Consider the following 17137-nt stretch of genomic DNA (forward strand, 5'->3'; position numbering starts at 1 on the left):
TCACAAAAATTTGCTTTCAAATTGAAAAATTCTCTGCACCCCATGACAAAATGTGTAGAATTGCAGGAAATAACCTTTAAACCTGCAAAATGTTCTCTCCACCAACAGGAAGGGTGTGAACATTTTGTCATAAATAGTGCCCGTAGAAGTAGACGTAGGGTGCGGGATGTTCCCCAATGCCGAAAGAGACTGAGGGAAATTTTGGGAACCACTTTGCTAAATTTCTCAAATGCAAGATTCTGTGCAGATTATTATAGCAATTGTGAAGATCTCCACAGACCCGCGACTGAAATATCACATTTACATAAGTATTCCCGACCCTTTACTCAGTACTTTGTTGAAGAACCTTTGTAGAAGGTGCTCAATTTCCAGTCTCATAGCAAAGGGTCTGAATACTTATCCAAATAAGGTGTTTCTGTTTTAAATTTTTAATACATTTGCAAAGTTTTCTACAAACCTGTTTTTGCTTTTGCATTATGGGGTATTGCGTGTAAATTGATGATTAAAAAACAAAATCAATTTTAAAATAAGGCTTAGAATTACTCAAGGGGTTAGAATACTTTCCGAACGTTGAAGATCTGACGTTGTTTCAAAGGCACAAATTCAACATATTTTATACAAGGTTTGTCTATATTGAAAATGGGTTACACTGACATAATCCTGAGGTTGAAATTTCACTCTCAAAAACAGTTTATGTTGATGACTTTTTTTCATAGTCAGTATATTTTCCACATCACAATAGGTTGACATATTATGTTGATTCAACCAGTTTGTTCCCAGTGGGTTGAGATCCTTCACATTTGATAAAAAACATGGACAATGGGGATGTATCCCCCAAGTCTAAGGTTCAGAGCGGTGGACTAGCATGAACTAGCGTAGCTTAGCATCCTGGTTTGGATGTTTGGGCTGGCACATGGAGGCTAGCAGAACCAGACAGAGTAGGGGTAGGATAGGGGCCCACAGGGTCAGGTGCTGAGTGGGACCCATGCTCCCCATGGGGGGCCAGTGGCCCTCCCAGCTCTCAGCAGAAGTGCTCCCCTCCCCCCATTTATACAATTTCTTCTCCCTAACCATCACTTTTTTCTGAAAGAGAGGGAGGTGGTACTAGAGAGGCAGGTTATTCTCAACGGATCTTCCAACACAGGAACACTCAATTTCAGTTTCTCATGATGCTTATTGCTTAAGTAAAATACAGAAAATAAAACCGATTTCAGAACTCTGATGTCATGAGGTCAGCAGGTGTGCACATGACACTAGGAGCAGTGGTGCAGATTTGTTAACATACGCTTCTCCTTGAATCTATTTTGCACAACACAGGGTCTCATTGAAGGGAGGGGGGCGTGAAAGTGATAGAGAATTAGCATATATATACACAGGCATCAGTGAGATGGATTAGAGCTGGTCTTTAGAGCCAGATAATGTATGCTGTGGGAACTACGCCCCAGGCTTTAGACCCTGTAGGATCTCTCCCTTTTCTAGCCTGGCATATGAATCCCTAGATGATATATCTCCAAACAGCACCGCAGCCTCCTCCTAGGCAACAATCTGCTAGCTAGTGTCATCCACGTGACTCCCTTTCTGTGATAGGCCAACCCCTGCTATCTAGGAGGGTTCAGGGGGCCCAGCAACAAAAGTAAATGGGCCCCATCGACTTGAGCCCCATGTCCCATCTACTTACCATAAATATCAAGCGAGCAGCCCAAAGACCCCAACCCCCAGTGGAAGACAACACATGAATTACTGTTCTCTGATTTATTATGAAAAAAATATATTTTTTGGGACATAGACATATATACAATTCTCTTCATAAATACAAATGATGTACAAAAAAAATTAAATAGAAAAGAATATCTCATGGTTATGTACACATTGCATTGTTAAATTAAAGAGGACAATAATACAAATATTAAAACAAAAAAACTATTTGGTTTCAAATTAAAAAGAACAACCTCTTTGGAGTCCTTCACTCTGTAAAAAAATAAACATATTTTTAAAGATCCAGCACTGTCGGTTTAAAATAAAAATATAAAAAAAGAGGATATTTTTATAAAATCGGGGAAGCAGACTTTATGCACTTCATTCAAGTCAAGGGAATGCCATAACATTTTTTTTGTTAAATCACTGGGTGTTTGGCAAGATGGATGCTGTAAATTGAAAGACAGTGAGAAAATCAAACTGTACAAATGACATGTACTACGACTTTCAACTGTTTCGAATAAGACTTTCTGGTGTGTTTGTAAAAATATATATATATATATATACACACTCCGAAAGAGACGGACAAAAACATGTACAGCATCAAACAAACACATAAAAGAACACATACAAAATGTCAGTGTGTAAGATCAGTACCATTTTTCCTTAAGTCATAGCATAATTTAAAGATCAGGCACTTGATAAGATTGAGTTTCCTAAGTATACTGTACATGTAATGCTCTGAAAGATAGGGCACATTGGTGATTTATTTCCATAGGGAAAGGGTGTCCAGTTTAGGGACCAGAAGGCCTAGATATTACATACGGCCACTACAAACTCACAGATATTAATAGACAACTGTCCAGCTAATGTTTCAGTAAACCTTCATCTTCAGTTCTTTGATAGCTTCAACATTGTTCCCCACCTTGACACCAAAAAAAACTAGCCCAGATAGGCCACGAAAATGTCCTTGGTGTTAATTTTGATTCTCAAGTGGATTGCAGTGATATCTTATTCATAGTTTGTAAAAAAAATTAAAAAAAATAAAAGGCCTCTAGTTTATTTGAGATGTCGTTTTCTTTTCGATAAGGCATCAGGAGAGAAAAAGGTCCTGCTTCTCTGTGATTGGTGAATCCTTGGCACTCTTCAGAAGAAAGTTCTTTTTGTTAAAATTTAACAGAAAGCACATTATATTAGAATTAAAAATGTAGTGCAAATTATGCCGGAACATTCTTTCTACTCTCCACCCCCACTTTTCACGTATTGTATCCAAAATTGTTGTCAAAAAGTTCATTTTTAATGAGCAGCATGAATAAATATTAAATAATACATGTTGATTTAATATATCCTCTTCAATTCTTTGAATTGTCTTTGAAAGATTGTAAACATGATCAGGCAAAGCCCTTGTTGGTCACCGTACTCTTGGTGTCAGAATACTATGTTAAACCTAAAGGTGGGAAAATTATAGAGAGAGGGAGAAAGTTACCAATCAAATCTTGAAAAAGTTAGTTGACAAACTTCCGAAACTCTTAATAATAACCAGTTTGAAGAGGAGGATCTGCTTACCTCAGTAGCAAAGACACACTGTTCAGCTTGCTGTTCTGTCTGGATGATGAAAACTGGGTGGTACAAGCCTTCTTTAGGGAAGCTCATTGGTGGAACCAATATGCTGCCTTCTGATTTCCTGTTGAAAAGAGATGGAGGGAAAGGAGGTCAGGTTCCATAGGCACAATGGAATCATGCAACAGCAAAAACAGTGGATCCCATGATCTTCAATACAAAGTTGAGGGTTTCAAAAATCTGATAAAGCCTGAGCGTCACATAGTGAGAAATCAAGTTGTAACATCTTGCTGGGTTCAATACAAGGGCACTGGTGACTCTCTGCTTCATTGGCACAATGCCGTTTGAGTTTGACGAGGTATACTTACTGGTCAAATTTGTTCTTGGCATGACGGTCCTCCTCCTTGGCCAAGTTGTAGTCAATCATCTTCTGCTTGTAGGCCTTGCCTCCGTTTTTGTCTGCGGGGCCAGAGGTCAGCGCTGCGTCCTTATTGGACACCTTGTAATGGCCGCCAGGGATGAGGAAGGCTTCCTTCTCTCGGAGGCTGGACAAGGGGTTGGAACCACCTATGGGATGGTTGTTGACCGTCTCCAGGTCGTTACGGACAGAAGACGCCATGGCCTTCCGCCCGCGCCTTATCTGGCTTAGGACCACGATGGCAGCACACACCACCAGGGTGAGGGTGACCAGGCCCAGGGCAAAGGAGACAACCAGGACTGCGGGTAAGCCATCAGCCTTGGGCTTGGCGGTGGGTTTGAGGCTAAACTCGCATCGGGAGCCCATGAAGCCGGCCGGGCACTGGCACACAGGTCCGGAGAAGTGTGTGTAGCAGGTGCCTCCATTCTGGCAGGGGAAGACAGAGCAGGCGTCGGCGCGGACGCTGCAGTCCTTCCTGGTGAAGCCCAGGGTGCAGGTGCAGGTAAAGTCGTTGACGCCGTCCACGCAGGTCCCGGCGTTGTGGCAGGGGTTGCGGGCGCAGTCATCGATGTTGATCTCGCAGCGCGGCCCAGTGAAGCCAGGACGACAACGGCACATCAGGCTGTGGCCCAGATCCAGGCACTGACCACCTATTACAGAGACAGACGCACACTCAGCATGTTTATCAAAACTTGAAGTGCAGGTATGAGTGGCAAAGCTTCTTATGGAAGGCAAATATATACTGTGTATATTTTCTTCCTACACCAACAGGAATTTAGCCAATTACAGATAAGCTTGTGCTCATTCCCACATGATGTACAGTTACAGTGTAGCTAATGAGGACCCAGGGGGGAGTGGGCAAAATAGCCCACAACATTCTAAGACTAGGTTTTTTTTCCACCTCATAATGACAGCTATAGCTCACCCCTTATATCAGTCTGAGCCAAGATTCTTTTGTACCATGCCTATGCTGCATTTTTTACATTTTAGGCTCGGACTGGATGCATGTCAAAACAAAACAGATTGTGCAAAGAAGAAAATCATTTCTAAAAACTCCTGATGGTAACTGCCAAAGAATGTGTCCGCAGCACAGTCGGTTGAGTTTTGTGGTCAGGCGGACAGATAAGAGTTTGTGAGCGGCTCCAACATAACAATCAGAAGTCCTGGTAGGTTTCCTCTCACCAAGACAGTGGATGTGCTGTGAGGGGGATGCTTACCGTTAGCACAGGGGCTGTTGCTGCAGCGGTCAATCTTCTTCTCGCAGTTGGAACCCATGTAGCCGGCAGGACAGCGGCAGGAGTAACCACCGGTCACCTGCTCCATGCAGGTGCCACCGTTGAAGCAGGGCCCGTCGGCACAGGTCATCGCACTGATCTCACAGTTCTTCCCGTAGAAGCCTTGGGGGCAGGTGCAGGTGTAGTCATTCTCCCGATCCTGGTAATTTAAAAAGGTGGCGTTTCATATTGGACAATAAAAGACTTGGACTGTGGGTAGCAACATTTAATCCTGAGAGATAAATGCAACACGGAACTCACATTGCAGCTGCCTCCGTTCTTGCAGGGGTTGCTGTCACACTCGTTGGTTTCGATCTCACAATTGTTCCCACTGAAGCCCGGCCTGCATGTACAGGTGTAGCTGCCCTGGCCTGTGTTGGTGCAGGGAGCATCGTTCATGCAGGGCTTGTGGTTGGTGCAGTAGTTGAGGTCCTGGTTGCAGAACAGTCCTCCCCAGCCCTCTTTACAGTCGCACTGCCACGGCTGGCCGCAGGTGCCATGCAAGCAGCCAGGATAGCGGACACACTCGTCACAGAGGGGTCCCTGCCACCCAAGGCGGCACTTGCACTCGCCAGGGGCCTCACAATAACCATGCTTCTCACTACAGCCAGACCAGCAGATGGCTTTAGAGATAGGGGGGAAAAGTTGAATGAGTGTTCCCCTTTCTAATCACAAAACAACCACCCCGTCACTGAGCTCAGACACATCAAGTATTTGTTAAGTACTAAACTAAGCAGCTGGTACGCACACAAAAGGAACACATGCCATATTTGTTCACGCAAGGGAGCGCACATTAAGTTCCAACGCGTGTCCCTGTTAAACCATACACTCAGCTCCCATTGTTGGCCCGAACAAAGGATGCAAACTCTATATTTGAATAGACAGAAGCAGTTTTTTTTTTACCGGAATATTTCGTTGAAATGTCTGAATTAACTATTTCGAGAATTCTGAAGAACAACCTTAAAAAGATTTGGTCTTGTCAAAAAACGTTGTAGTCCTTCTGTACACTTACGTTCTGAGCAGTATTCTCCTTTCCAACCCGACAGGCACATTCTGGTGCCCGCGGCATCACAAGTATAGTGTCCGAATGGGTCGTCACGGGGACGGCAGTAGTCTGAGCAGCTGTCACCGTGGTAATGTTCATCACAGACAACGTGGTAAGAAAAACGAAGTTCACTTTGCTCTTCAAAATGCACATCCTGTGACCAATCCTCGCCAATGTCGAGTCGTCTACGGGTGGCCAAGCGGCTGATCAAGTTATTCTGGTTTTCTATTAAAGAGAGAGACATTGAGCAGACGAAAAATAAAATACATTCCTAAAATCCAATCTTGTGAGGTAATCACTTTTTAAAAATCTATATGTATTTTCTAATAAAATATTATCGCATTTTTGCAAATAACTAAAACGTGTCTATACTCAAACGCTTGTGCTGGGAATGACTGTTAGAGGAATATCCAAGCCACTTTCCGCCCCCTAGAGGTAGTGTGCACTGAAGGCCACCTACCTGTGGACTGGCCGTCGGAGGACTCTGCGTTCCAGGCTTCAACAATGAGCGAGAATGTACCCTACAAGCCACACAGGAAAAAATATATACTTTGTGAAAAAGCTGTAAAAGGCGAGATTATTTAAAGTGTAAACTCTTCATGAAAATCTATATGCCATTACCCAATCTATGAAATGTACCACCAGGCATTAACCATTAAAGGCCCAGTGCAGTAAAAAACGTGATTTTCCTATGTTTTAAATATATTTCCATAATACAATGACATTGTGAAAATTATTTGTGTAAGAGGTGTTCGTAAAGACTGCCTGAAATTTCCGCCTGTATTGGTGAGATGGAGTTTTGGCCTGCCTGACGACATCACCAGGTGGTACATTAGTTAATAGACTAATAAGAGAATTTCCCACTCACAGTCAGTCCTAGCAAAATTCTCACATGCGAAATTGCTCTTTACTAAGAAGCCATTTTTTGTTTCTTCTTGGCCATTTATTTGAAAACAATCACAGGAAGGCACTTAATTGTTACCCAGAAAGGATTTGATATTGAGATAAAAACGACTGCATTGCACCTTTAGTTTCCCATCAGCTCTATGGTATATTGAGTATGTGTACAGTAGGCTACTTACCGGCCACTTGAAATGGAAAGGCACTCTGATGGGTGCGCTACTGGAGATGGAGCTCGGGTCGACACTGAAGATTTCGGTCAGTCCCATGCCATAAGTGCAGGGGGGCTCAGGTGAGATGACATCTTGGGAATGTTTAAGACAGACTCGGAAGAATATCTGGCAGTCCCTAGACCGTTTACAGACACTACGGGTACTACTGAAGGAGTGTACTTTCAACTCAAACACACCGGACGACTCGACCTACAGGAAAGAATAAGTACATATCAGTGCGTAAAAGGCGCGACTGCACAGGTTACCAACTCATAACACAACTCTATGAATATTTTATGTGTACTCACCAGTTGCGTTGATATCAACGCCAAAAAACACGTTAATAACAAACGAGCCATTCTGGGAAGTATTTCTTCGTCTGCTATGAAATTTTAGCAGACAGCGCCAGATATCCAATATAGAGGGGAAATGTATTGTATCCCAAAACAAGAGAAATATCATGTGCGAAATGTAAAAATAGAGCGCACTTCTTGTCAGATTTGTTTAGTCTTCAGACGATACTTAATAGAAATGGAGCTCACAACGAAAATAAAATCCCTTTGCTCTGCGGAGCAGTTGCACTCTGGACTTCTACCTTTAGTTACGTGAAGTGGAACGTGCACAAGGGATTTTATACCGCCTTCCAGCATCAGAGGGGGGAGGAAGTGGGCGCGAATGAGGGGAGTGTGTCAAAGGCTGTGCAGACTTGGATGCAATTTGGGGACTGTTTACGATGTGCTTTGATTCTGTGTCACCAAATTGGATAGGGTAATATAACAAAATGCAAAGTTTAAGGCTCTATGGATACTTCAGCCACATACCTGAACGAAAATGTGAAGAAATAAGCTATATATATACACACACGTTGAAAGAACTGCGCACCTTGATTGCGAAGAGACCTAACCTACACTCGTGTGATTTAAAAAAACAAACATATGTTGATCTATGATTAGACATTCATTTCAAGACGTAGTAAATTACATGACTGGATACATGCAATGTTGAATACACTTTATCGATGGGGAAATGTAGGTTTGCTGTGTAAGCGTGATGGGGTCATAATGTGATTGGCCATGAAACATCCCCAGTGACTTTACTTCTATTATTAAGCAGTGGTTAGTTTTCTCTTCTTTTTGTTTTCTTCAGCGTGCCGCGTGCCACCCTATTCTTCATGGATGTTTTCATCCCTTTCTCCTGGGAGGGAGGACAATGACCGTGTACGGAGGAGGGGGCTTCGCGCACACCACTTTAATTCAGCCCCAGAATTGTAATTGTTCTGACGCGTGTGAGGCCTCAAACCGGCAGACTTCGGAGCGAGATATTTTATTGTGTCATCGAAAGATTCGGAGGAGTAGCACTGGAAATGTCAGATAATTGCTTTTGTATGAGGAGGGGGGTCATGACTACAGCTGTATGATAATCAACGGCACCTGGCTATGCAACCCACCTTCTCCTTCCATAGGCTGGGCTACACAACGTCTTCACTGCGTATTAAGCACGCAATAAGCCCCCAATGTCAGAGAAGGGAAAAGTGAATAATTTCCATAGGTAGGCATTTTAATAGTCTAAATAGCATTGTTTTGGCTGGACAGATTAGGGGATAGCCTATCCTACACCACAACACAGCTAATGATGTAGGATAGGCTACCATATCTCATGCTGCTCCGGTCCAGGCAGAGTAAGTAGCATACAATCCATTCCACTTTTGTATATTTAAAATGTAGGCCCATAAATATCGCCACAATCATGTCTACGTGCGTGCGTGCAGGCAGGAGATGAGCATGATATCAGTCAATATGAATAAATCCTGTCCCTCATTAGGTCAGTACAGGTGCACCAAAGCTGGGACCGAGAGACTGAAAAACAGCGTCTATCTCAAGGCCATCAGACAGTTAAATAGTCGACACTAGCCGGCCCCTGCCCAGTAACCTGTCTTGAACTTTAGTTACTGTCACTAGATGACTACCACCCGGCACCGTTGAGGCTGCTGCCCTATGTACATATTCATGAAACACTGGTCACTTTAATAATGGAACACTGGTCACTTTAAATAATGTTTACATAGTGTTTTACCCACTTCATATGTATATACTGTATTTGTGGAGTTTCTCCCATTCCTCTCTGCAGATCCTCTCAATCTCTGTCAGATTGGATGGGGAGCGTTGCTGCAGAGCTATTTTCTCCAGAGATGTTGGATCAGGTTCAAGTCCGGGCTCTGGTTGGGCCACTCAAGGACATTCAGAGACTTTTCCCGAAGCCACTTCTGCATTGTCTTGGCTGTGTGCTTAGGGTCGTTGTCCTGTTGGAAGGTGAACCTTCACCCCAGTCTGAGGTCCTGAGTGCTACGGAGCAGGTTTTCATCAACGGTCTTTATGTACTTGCTCCGTTTATCCTTCACTCAATCCTGATTAGTCTCCCAGTCCCTGCCGCTGAAAATCATCCCCACAGCTTGCTTCCACCACCATGCTTCACCGTAGGGATGGTGCCAGGTTTCCTCCAGGCTTGGCGCTTAGCATTCAGGCCAAAGAGTTCAATCTTGATTTCATCAGACCAAAGACTCTCGTTTCTCATGGTCTGAGAGTCCTTTAGGTGCCTTTTGGCAAACTCTAACCGGGCTGTCATGTGCATTCACGGAGTGGCTTCCGTCTGGCCACTCTACCATAAAGGCCTGATTGGTGGAGTGCTGCAGAGATGGGTGTCATAGAAGGTTCTCCCTTCTCCACAGAGGAACTCTGGAGCTCTGTCAGAGTGACCATTGGGTTCTTGGTCACCTCCCTGACCAAGTCCCTTCTCCCTGATTGCACAGTTTGGCGGGGCTGCTAGCTCTAGGAAGAGTCTTGGTGGTTCCAGACTTCTTCCATTTAAGAATGATGGAGGCCACTGTGTTCTTGGCAACCTTTGGTGCTGCGGACATTTTTTGGTGCCCTTCCCCAGATCTGTGCCTCGACAATTCTGTCTCGGCTCTCTAGAGACAATTCCTTCGACCTCATGCCTTGGTTTTTGCTCTGACATCCACTGTCAATCGTGGGACCTTATATAGACAGGTGTGTGCCTTTCCAAATCATGTCCAATCAATTGAATTTACCACAGGTGGACTCCAATCAAGTTGTAGATACATCTTAAGGATGATGAATGTAATCAGGATGCACCTGAACTCAATTTCGAGTATCATAGCAAAAGGTCTGGATACTTATGTAGATAAGGTATTTCTGGTTTTTATTTTGACTACATTTGCAAACATTCCTAAAAATAAAGGTGTCCAAACGTTTGACTGGTACTGTATATACACCGGTCTACTGTTAATTGCTCTTTTTTTCCTGGCCCAAGCAAGTCTCTTCTTATTGGTGTCCTTTAATAGTGGTTTCTTTGCAGCAATTCAAACATTAAGGCCTGATTCACACAGTCTCCTCTGAACAGTTTATGTTGAGATGTGTCTGTTACTTGAACTCGGTGAAGCATTTATTTGGGCTGCAGTCTGAGGTGCAGTTAACTCTAATGAACTTATCCTCTACAGCAGAGGTTTCCTGTGGTGGTCTTCATGAGAGCCAGTTTCATCATAGCACTTGATGGTTTTTGCAATTGCACTTGAAGAAACTTTCAAAGTTCTTGACATTTTCTGGATTGACTGACCTTCATGTCTGAAAGTAGTGATGGACTGTCATTTCTCTTTGCTTATTTGAGCTGTTCTTGCCATAAAATGGACCTGGTCTTTTACCAAATAGGGCTATCTTCTGTATACCACCCTTACCTTGTCACAACACAACTGATTGGCTCAAATGCATTAAGGAAAGAAATTCCACAAAATTAACTTTTAACAAGGCACACCTGTTAATTTAAATTAATTTCAGGTGACTACCTCATGAAGCTGGTTAACAAAATGTCAAGAGTATCCGAAGCTTTCATCAAGGCAAAGGGTGGCTACTTTGAAGAATCTCAAATATAAAATATATTTTTTGTTTACGACATGATTCCATATGTGTAATTTCTTCGTTTTGATGTTTTCACTATTCTACCATGTAGAAAATAGTAAAAAATAAAGAAAAACCGTGGAATGAGTAGGTGTGTCCAAACTTTTGACTGGTACTGTATATATTGTATGTGTATGTGACCAATACATTTTATTTTATTATAACTGTTTCAGCTTCAACTACACATAGCAGGTAGGCATGTAGATTCTGTGTTATACCGTTTTTGGTACGGCTGTCTGTTTATGTATCTCTGTAATGATGCCGATGGCCCTCGAGTGGCTTCCAGTCAAGTGGAGCGTGTCCGCCATATTCTCTCTGCGAAAACATGAGCAACTGCCCGATCGTTCGTTCTATCCAAACCTCTGAAGGAAGGCTATGGCAATGGAATAACTACTAAATAATCGGATAAAGGGAGTGTAGTCTAATAGCTTTAGCCTAGAGCATTTCCTTGTTGGTGCTGTATTGCCTAGTTAAATAAAAGTTAAAAAAAAAAAAACATTTAAAGGCGCAATTAAAAACGTAAAGGAATAACCATAAATCTGAATTCCACACGACAGCGACATTATCTGTAGCCTACAATCTAATGTGTGTCAGTAGACTGCGTGTGCTTGCTGTTGCGGGGATCTACAGAGACAATGGGCAGCTTTGCAAACTGTTGCTCATCTTCGGCGCTCGTCTATTGTAATGCTAATGAGGGCCGCGCGTGCCTCGGCTGGCCCTGACTACCCCGGGCACGCTTCAGCTGAAGCGCGTCAAAAAAAAAAAAGAGTAACGATGAACCTCTATTGTCATTATTTTGTTGGATAATTATCCAGACTGGATGCTTTCGCGGCTTGAGTTCCAACTCGGGACAAAAGACTGGATAAATAAATATGAACTGTTCTCTGTAAACAATAAAAGTCGCCATCATGCGTATCCACAACCGGACGGAACGCTTCCTTTGTATGAGATTGTTTTAACCAAAACAACAATGCAAGTTGTGTGGTTTTAACGACAGCATGTTGTGTTATGACACGTTTGATAGGATATGAATGTCAACTATGACCTTTTTATTAGGTCCATGGCACTAAGCCTTCTATCCAATACACATTTGAGTCAGTGAAAGCAGATAATTGCCTGAAACAATGACAACATATGTAACATCCAATGCACATTTTGTTTGGCGTATTTACGCTCTCATGGGACCTATAGTCAAATGCGTCAAACACTTTTGCGCCCAATTGTTGACACTTATTGATTTTGTTGCAGTGCTTGACTTCGGCGGAAACTGTCCGGAACGTCGTATCGGCACTTCCCTTTTTGGGGGTATTGAGTACTGGCTCTTCATGGAATAGCAATGGAGGATGGATATTAATTTCCTGATTCCGCTTTGTTTCAAGTTTATTTGCCGCTATTCTGTGAATGTGTGAGTGACTGAGTATAGACTGTTCGAGATTGCGCAGATTGAAAATGTGCCCGCATGAATGGCATGATGCGCCGTTACAAATTGCCAATTGAGGGGTTGTAAGGTCATGAAAAGTCAAGGAAATTAGTTTGATAATTGTCATTCATAAAAGCACACTTTTAAAATACGATCAATCCATTTTTTAAAAATAAATTCAAAACATAATTTGTAGCAGTTATCGCGGTAGATAACTATAGCTAATTAAGCATTCATTTGGTTGTTGCCTTTCCACCAGCACTGTAGAGCCTAAATAAATCTGCACCGTTGGAAAACTGGGATTCCCAAGATTAAACAGTAGCCATGCAATTGCGGCAACGTTAAACATATTCTAAGAATAGCCTAATGGACAAAACCTGCTGTGCATAGATCTTCCCTGAAACATTAATATTTCAGCCTTATACATAAACATGTCTAGATAGATACCTTGATTTGAAATAGCCTACCTTAATGTTGAAAAATCCTGCACACCCAGCTCTCTAGATGGAGGGTTGACCACAGGTTAACAACATGTGACTATAACTGTGCAGTTCTGTGGGGGACTAAAGTGCCTTGATCAAGGACACAACGGCAGGAGGTAATAGGACTACATGGGATCAGACACAGCAGCTTTCCAGTATCAATAATTCTTAACTTTCATGTAGGCTATAATAATAGTCATGGACATTTGGTTAAAAGCCATGGAGGTCATGGAAAATGTGTATAAACCGTTAACATTGAATAATCAGAGGTCTCTCTCTCTATACCATAATGTAATTTGTGAATTTCGGTGAACAAATGGACCGACTTGGAAAGACTCCTGCACTTCTTCCATCCCAAGTCAAGCACTAGTATTATACAAATTAATATCAGATACAATTGTTAGGGATAGGCCTACGCAGGTGTCGCCGCGTGGCTTGTAATGAGAGGAATTCGACGAAGGGAGAAAGAAGTCGATGACCGGATGCCACGATCGAATGTGCATAATTGTAATTTGCCTGTGTTTGCAGAGGCAGATATTCGACAGGACATGACACAGCACGCATTTAACAAGTATTTAGCATGCATAATGTCCGTGGAACGAGCTTGTCAGAAATGTGAATGTTATGAAATTTAAAATATTTGGTCGATTTGCATCTAAATGTTGTGCTATTTCTTCAACCATACTGGAACAGCTTTTGGGCAAATGTTCTAGCACTTGCCACTCGAACTCGCCACACGTGCCCAATGTCCAAATGGTGTAGGACTCGTCGCTTTTGCCATAGTGTGGCGTGTGTCTGACCTGTGGTGCTAAAACTGGGAGGAGAAAAAGAGGGAACAACCAGGAGGAGCGGAAAGACGCACTCCTTGAACATTTGGAGAGGTGTTACTCGGTGGCAGAAGGCGTAGGGCGCCTATAAATGTGAATTTGCTCATTCTGTAGAGGTGTCAAGTGCAACACCACAGGCCGATTCCCAGGCTTTCTGCCGCGTGCATGTTCATTAAATAGCAGTTTAAGGTGGCACTTTGTTCGTAGAGTTTGGTCGCACCTTTCCACGAGCAGATTTTGCTTGGTCCAAATGAAATGGCACATTGCCCTTTGCAGGACACCTATTCATTTCTTTACCCCCCAACTTGTCCCAGCCTACTCAAATAAGGCCAAACTCTGCCGGTAATAAAAATGACCTCACTAAAGCAGACAGACAAAAAAAAAGAAGCTCACTTTTGTCCAGATCTATGTAAATAACCTACCTAGTGCATTACGTAATTGTCACTTCAAATTAAATTGTATTTGTCACATGCTTAGTAAACAAAACAAAACAATATGTCACTATAGTCATTTCAGTGGTAGTACTAGTTCTTTTATTACTTGAACTATAACGCATGGGAAAGTGTAATTCAATTTAAAATGTGACACATTCAAATCGAATTTCGTTTTCTTCCAACCAAAGTAGCCTACTTCTGATAATTCTACTAATTAAGATATTATTCTATTAAAATATGCAGATTAAATCAATAATTCGTTAAATATATAACTCAATAACTATGGTATTAAAATAAAGATTAACTTCATTTTCACAAGAAAGCCTGTGGCCATTTGTATTTTGGCACGTGTGCGTCTGACTGGGGGGGGGGGAAACTAGAAATCCCCAACACCTCACAATTTGCAGGCATTTGTGAATTGAGCCATCACATGCTGCTCCCTTCACACCTTACTCTCAAACGGTGGCTTTATCGTCTAGTTTTATTCCAATTGGCATCAAAGTCATGTGTTTCTGTAAAATCTATTCAAACGAATTTCTCCCTCTTGAATTTTCTATTAATTGCCCACACTATGCACAATGCTATTTTACAGGCTACAGAAAATATGTTTTGATACAATAAAACAATACACTTCGTCAAACGAACATTCAATTATCTGGCGACAGTTTTGTTGTATTCCTGCAGTCAGCATGATAATTTAACACTCCCTCAAAACTTGAGACATCTGCAGCATTGTGTTTTGTGACAAAACACATTTTAGTGGCCTTATTGTCCATAGCACAAGGTGCACCTATGTAATGAGCATGCCGTTTAATCAGCTTCTTGATATCCCACACCTGTCAGGTGGATGGATTATCTTGGCAAAGGATAAATGCTCACAAAATTTGAGAGAAAAGCTTTGTGTGCGTATGGAACATTTCTTGGATCTTTTATTTCAGCTCATGAAACCAACACTTTACATGTTGTGTTTATATTTTTGTTCAGTATAGATTCCAGGGTATTTAGAGGATATTCAACACATTGCCATGAAAACACCTAAACCGACTTAGTGCACATGACATGTTCATTTGTGCCAAATCACACAAGATGCTAGATTGATTTTTATTTTCTTTAATTTGGGACTTTGTGAATCTAATAGAACATTCAATAAGCATATATTCAGACATGTCGATCCATTTTTCACTCAGTGTCTGGCATCGGCCCAATTTCACATGGCTTGCCTTGGCTTGGCTTGATTTGCTGAAAATGCCTCTCCCACTCATTCCTACAGCACAAGCCTCTGTTGCACACAGTCCCCTTGGCATCGGCAGTACCTGTCCAAGGCATGACTTCTCATTGGTGGAGAGAAGCTTAGAGAGTCTCAGAGTGCAACATTAATATCCTTTACCCTGACCAGCTCAGTCTTAGATATGCACAAAGCAAAACCAATCATTCACTGTTGTTCAAAGCTGATCAAACTCCCAGAGCACCAAATCCAAGTGCATGGAAGTTGTAGATAAGAGCACTGTTCTCTGGTCTGTTCCCTGTATGACTGGCTGGTGGGTAGAAGTGGATGAACTAATGTGGACTGAAATGGTTCAATCAATAATGTCTAACCACTCAGCCGATTTTGTATACGTCAGTGCCAACAGACAATTCGATGGGGGGGGTGCTACACTACCTACACCAGAGCATCTGAGATCCAGGAAGTGATCCCCCCCCCCAAAGACATGCTTGCGACAGTCAAAAGTCCAGGTGATTGGATGGTCTCTCCTCCTCGTCTCCTCGCCCACGTGTCCAGAGACGCCCGCCGCCCACCCCACCGAGTGACTGTGGCCCACCATCCTTTTGGCCTGTCACTGTGGAGGGGTGGGCTGCGATTGGTGGGTGCGAGTGAGAGCGCCACTCACTCTTGTTTGGAACGCCAGAACCTTCCGGCAATGGAGCCTAAGGACATGCCCTGCTTCTTCTGCTTGGTCAGCTCTGCCAACCTCTGCTCCTCCTCCTGTCCCCACACACAAACAGTATCTACATTTACATCAGTACAATGGACTATTGCACCAAAGCGCTCGCAAAACAGTTGGAGAAAGGGCATCAAGCTATCAACAGTAAAAAACGTTTTTCCTACAGAAAATGTCATGTTTGTTGAGGATGAGGACACTTCTCTCATGTTAATAATGTTAATGTATTTGTGAGTCGTCCTCCATATACATTGGGTTTGTTTAGACTGTACCTGTGCTAGCTGCGCTTGTCTGCGTTTGAAGGCCTCTACGGGGTCATCTTCCAGTGCATAGTTCTCCAGGACAGAGCGGACGTCATCCACTCCACTGAGAGCAATGGCTGCCAGAGAGAAACACGAGTGAATAGGGTGTCTGGGAAGGAACAGGTTGGTCGACACACACGCCACTGCGTGCGCACACACACTTACTCTTGAGAAAATGAGCTAGGTCGTAGAGTGTTCGGTCCTCTGAGTTGCCGTCCCATTTCGTCAGAGCCATGCCGTTGAAAGGCTGCAGGCTGAAGGCTTCCCTCTTACAGTCCACCACTATCACCTTGGAAGTGTCCCGGTTGAGACACGACACGTCCTACAGGGGGTGGAAGAGTTGAGTTACAAGACACTGAGGAATTTATCTAAAGTTTCGATTTCACCGGGGGCAAACTACCTGCCCTCCAGGACACCTACACCACCCGATGTCACAGGAAGGCCATAAAGATCAAAGACAACAACCACCCGAGCCACTGCCTGTTCACCCCGCTATCATCCAGAAGGCGAGGTCAGTACAGGTACATCAAAGCAGGGATCGAGAGACAGAAGCTGTTTTTCAATCTCAAGGCCATCAGTCAGTTAAACAGCCACCACTAACATTGAGTGGCTGCTGCCAACACTGACTCAACTCCAGCCACTTTAACAATGGGAATTGAT

At 43.1% G+C, this 17137-nt stretch overlaps 2 protein-coding genes across 2 annotated transcripts in view; both read right to left on the reverse strand.

The window, feature by feature from the left end:
- Nucleotides 1-1737: 1737 nt before the first annotated feature.
- LOC109908926 (delta-like protein C) lies at nt 1738-7721 on the reverse strand. Its single transcript, XM_020507726.2, has 9 exons — nt 7413-7721; nt 7075-7314; nt 6453-6513; nt 5960-6217; nt 5209-5570; nt 4891-5107; nt 3624-4323; nt 3262-3379; nt 1738-3142 (listed from the first exon to the last, which is right to left on the reverse strand). The coding sequence occupies exons 1-9, from the start codon at nt 7461-7463 to the stop codon at nt 3137-3139; spliced, it is 2013 nt and encodes a 670-aa protein (XP_020363315.1). The 5' UTR covers nt 7464-7721; the 3' UTR covers nt 1738-3136.
- Nucleotides 7722-15142: 7421 nt separating this feature from the next.
- Nucleotides 15143-17137, reverse strand: part of LOC109908925 (mitochondrial import inner membrane translocase subunit TIM50) — a 31829-nt gene continuing 29834 nt past the window's right edge. The window contains exons 9-11 of the mRNA XM_020507725.2: nt 16643-16799; nt 16448-16554; nt 15143-16219 (exon numbers count right to left, since the gene is read on the reverse strand). Of these exons, the coding sequence (XP_020363314.2) occupies nt 16121-16219; nt 16448-16554; nt 16643-16799 (363 nt within the window). The 3' untranslated portion in view covers nt 15143-16120. The remainder of the gene's footprint in view (nt 16220-16447; nt 16555-16642; nt 16800-17137) is intronic.

The sequence above is a fragment of the Oncorhynchus kisutch genome, linkage group LG18 (assembly GCF_002021735.2).
Source record: "Oncorhynchus kisutch isolate 150728-3 linkage group LG18, Okis_V2, whole genome shotgun sequence".
NCBI classification, from domain to species: domain Eukaryota; kingdom Metazoa; phylum Chordata; class Actinopteri; order Salmoniformes; family Salmonidae; genus Oncorhynchus; species Oncorhynchus kisutch.

What these genes read in the sequence shown, in the direction of transcription:
- LOC109908926 (XM_020507726.2), bottom strand. Translation starts at nt 7,463, where the DNA reads ATGGCTCGTTTGTTATTAACGTGTTTTTTGGCGTTGATATCAACGCAA. An exon ending in CTTTCCATTTCAAGTGGCCG is followed by an intron (nt 6,514 to 7,074) that starts GTAAGTAGCCTA and finishes TGTGGCTTGTAG; the next exon opens with GGTACATTCTCGCTCATTGT. An exon ending in AGAACGGAGGCAGCTGCAAT is followed by an intron (nt 5,108 to 5,208) that starts GTGAGTTCCGTG and finishes TTAAATTACCAG; the next exon opens with GATCGGGAGAATGACTACAC.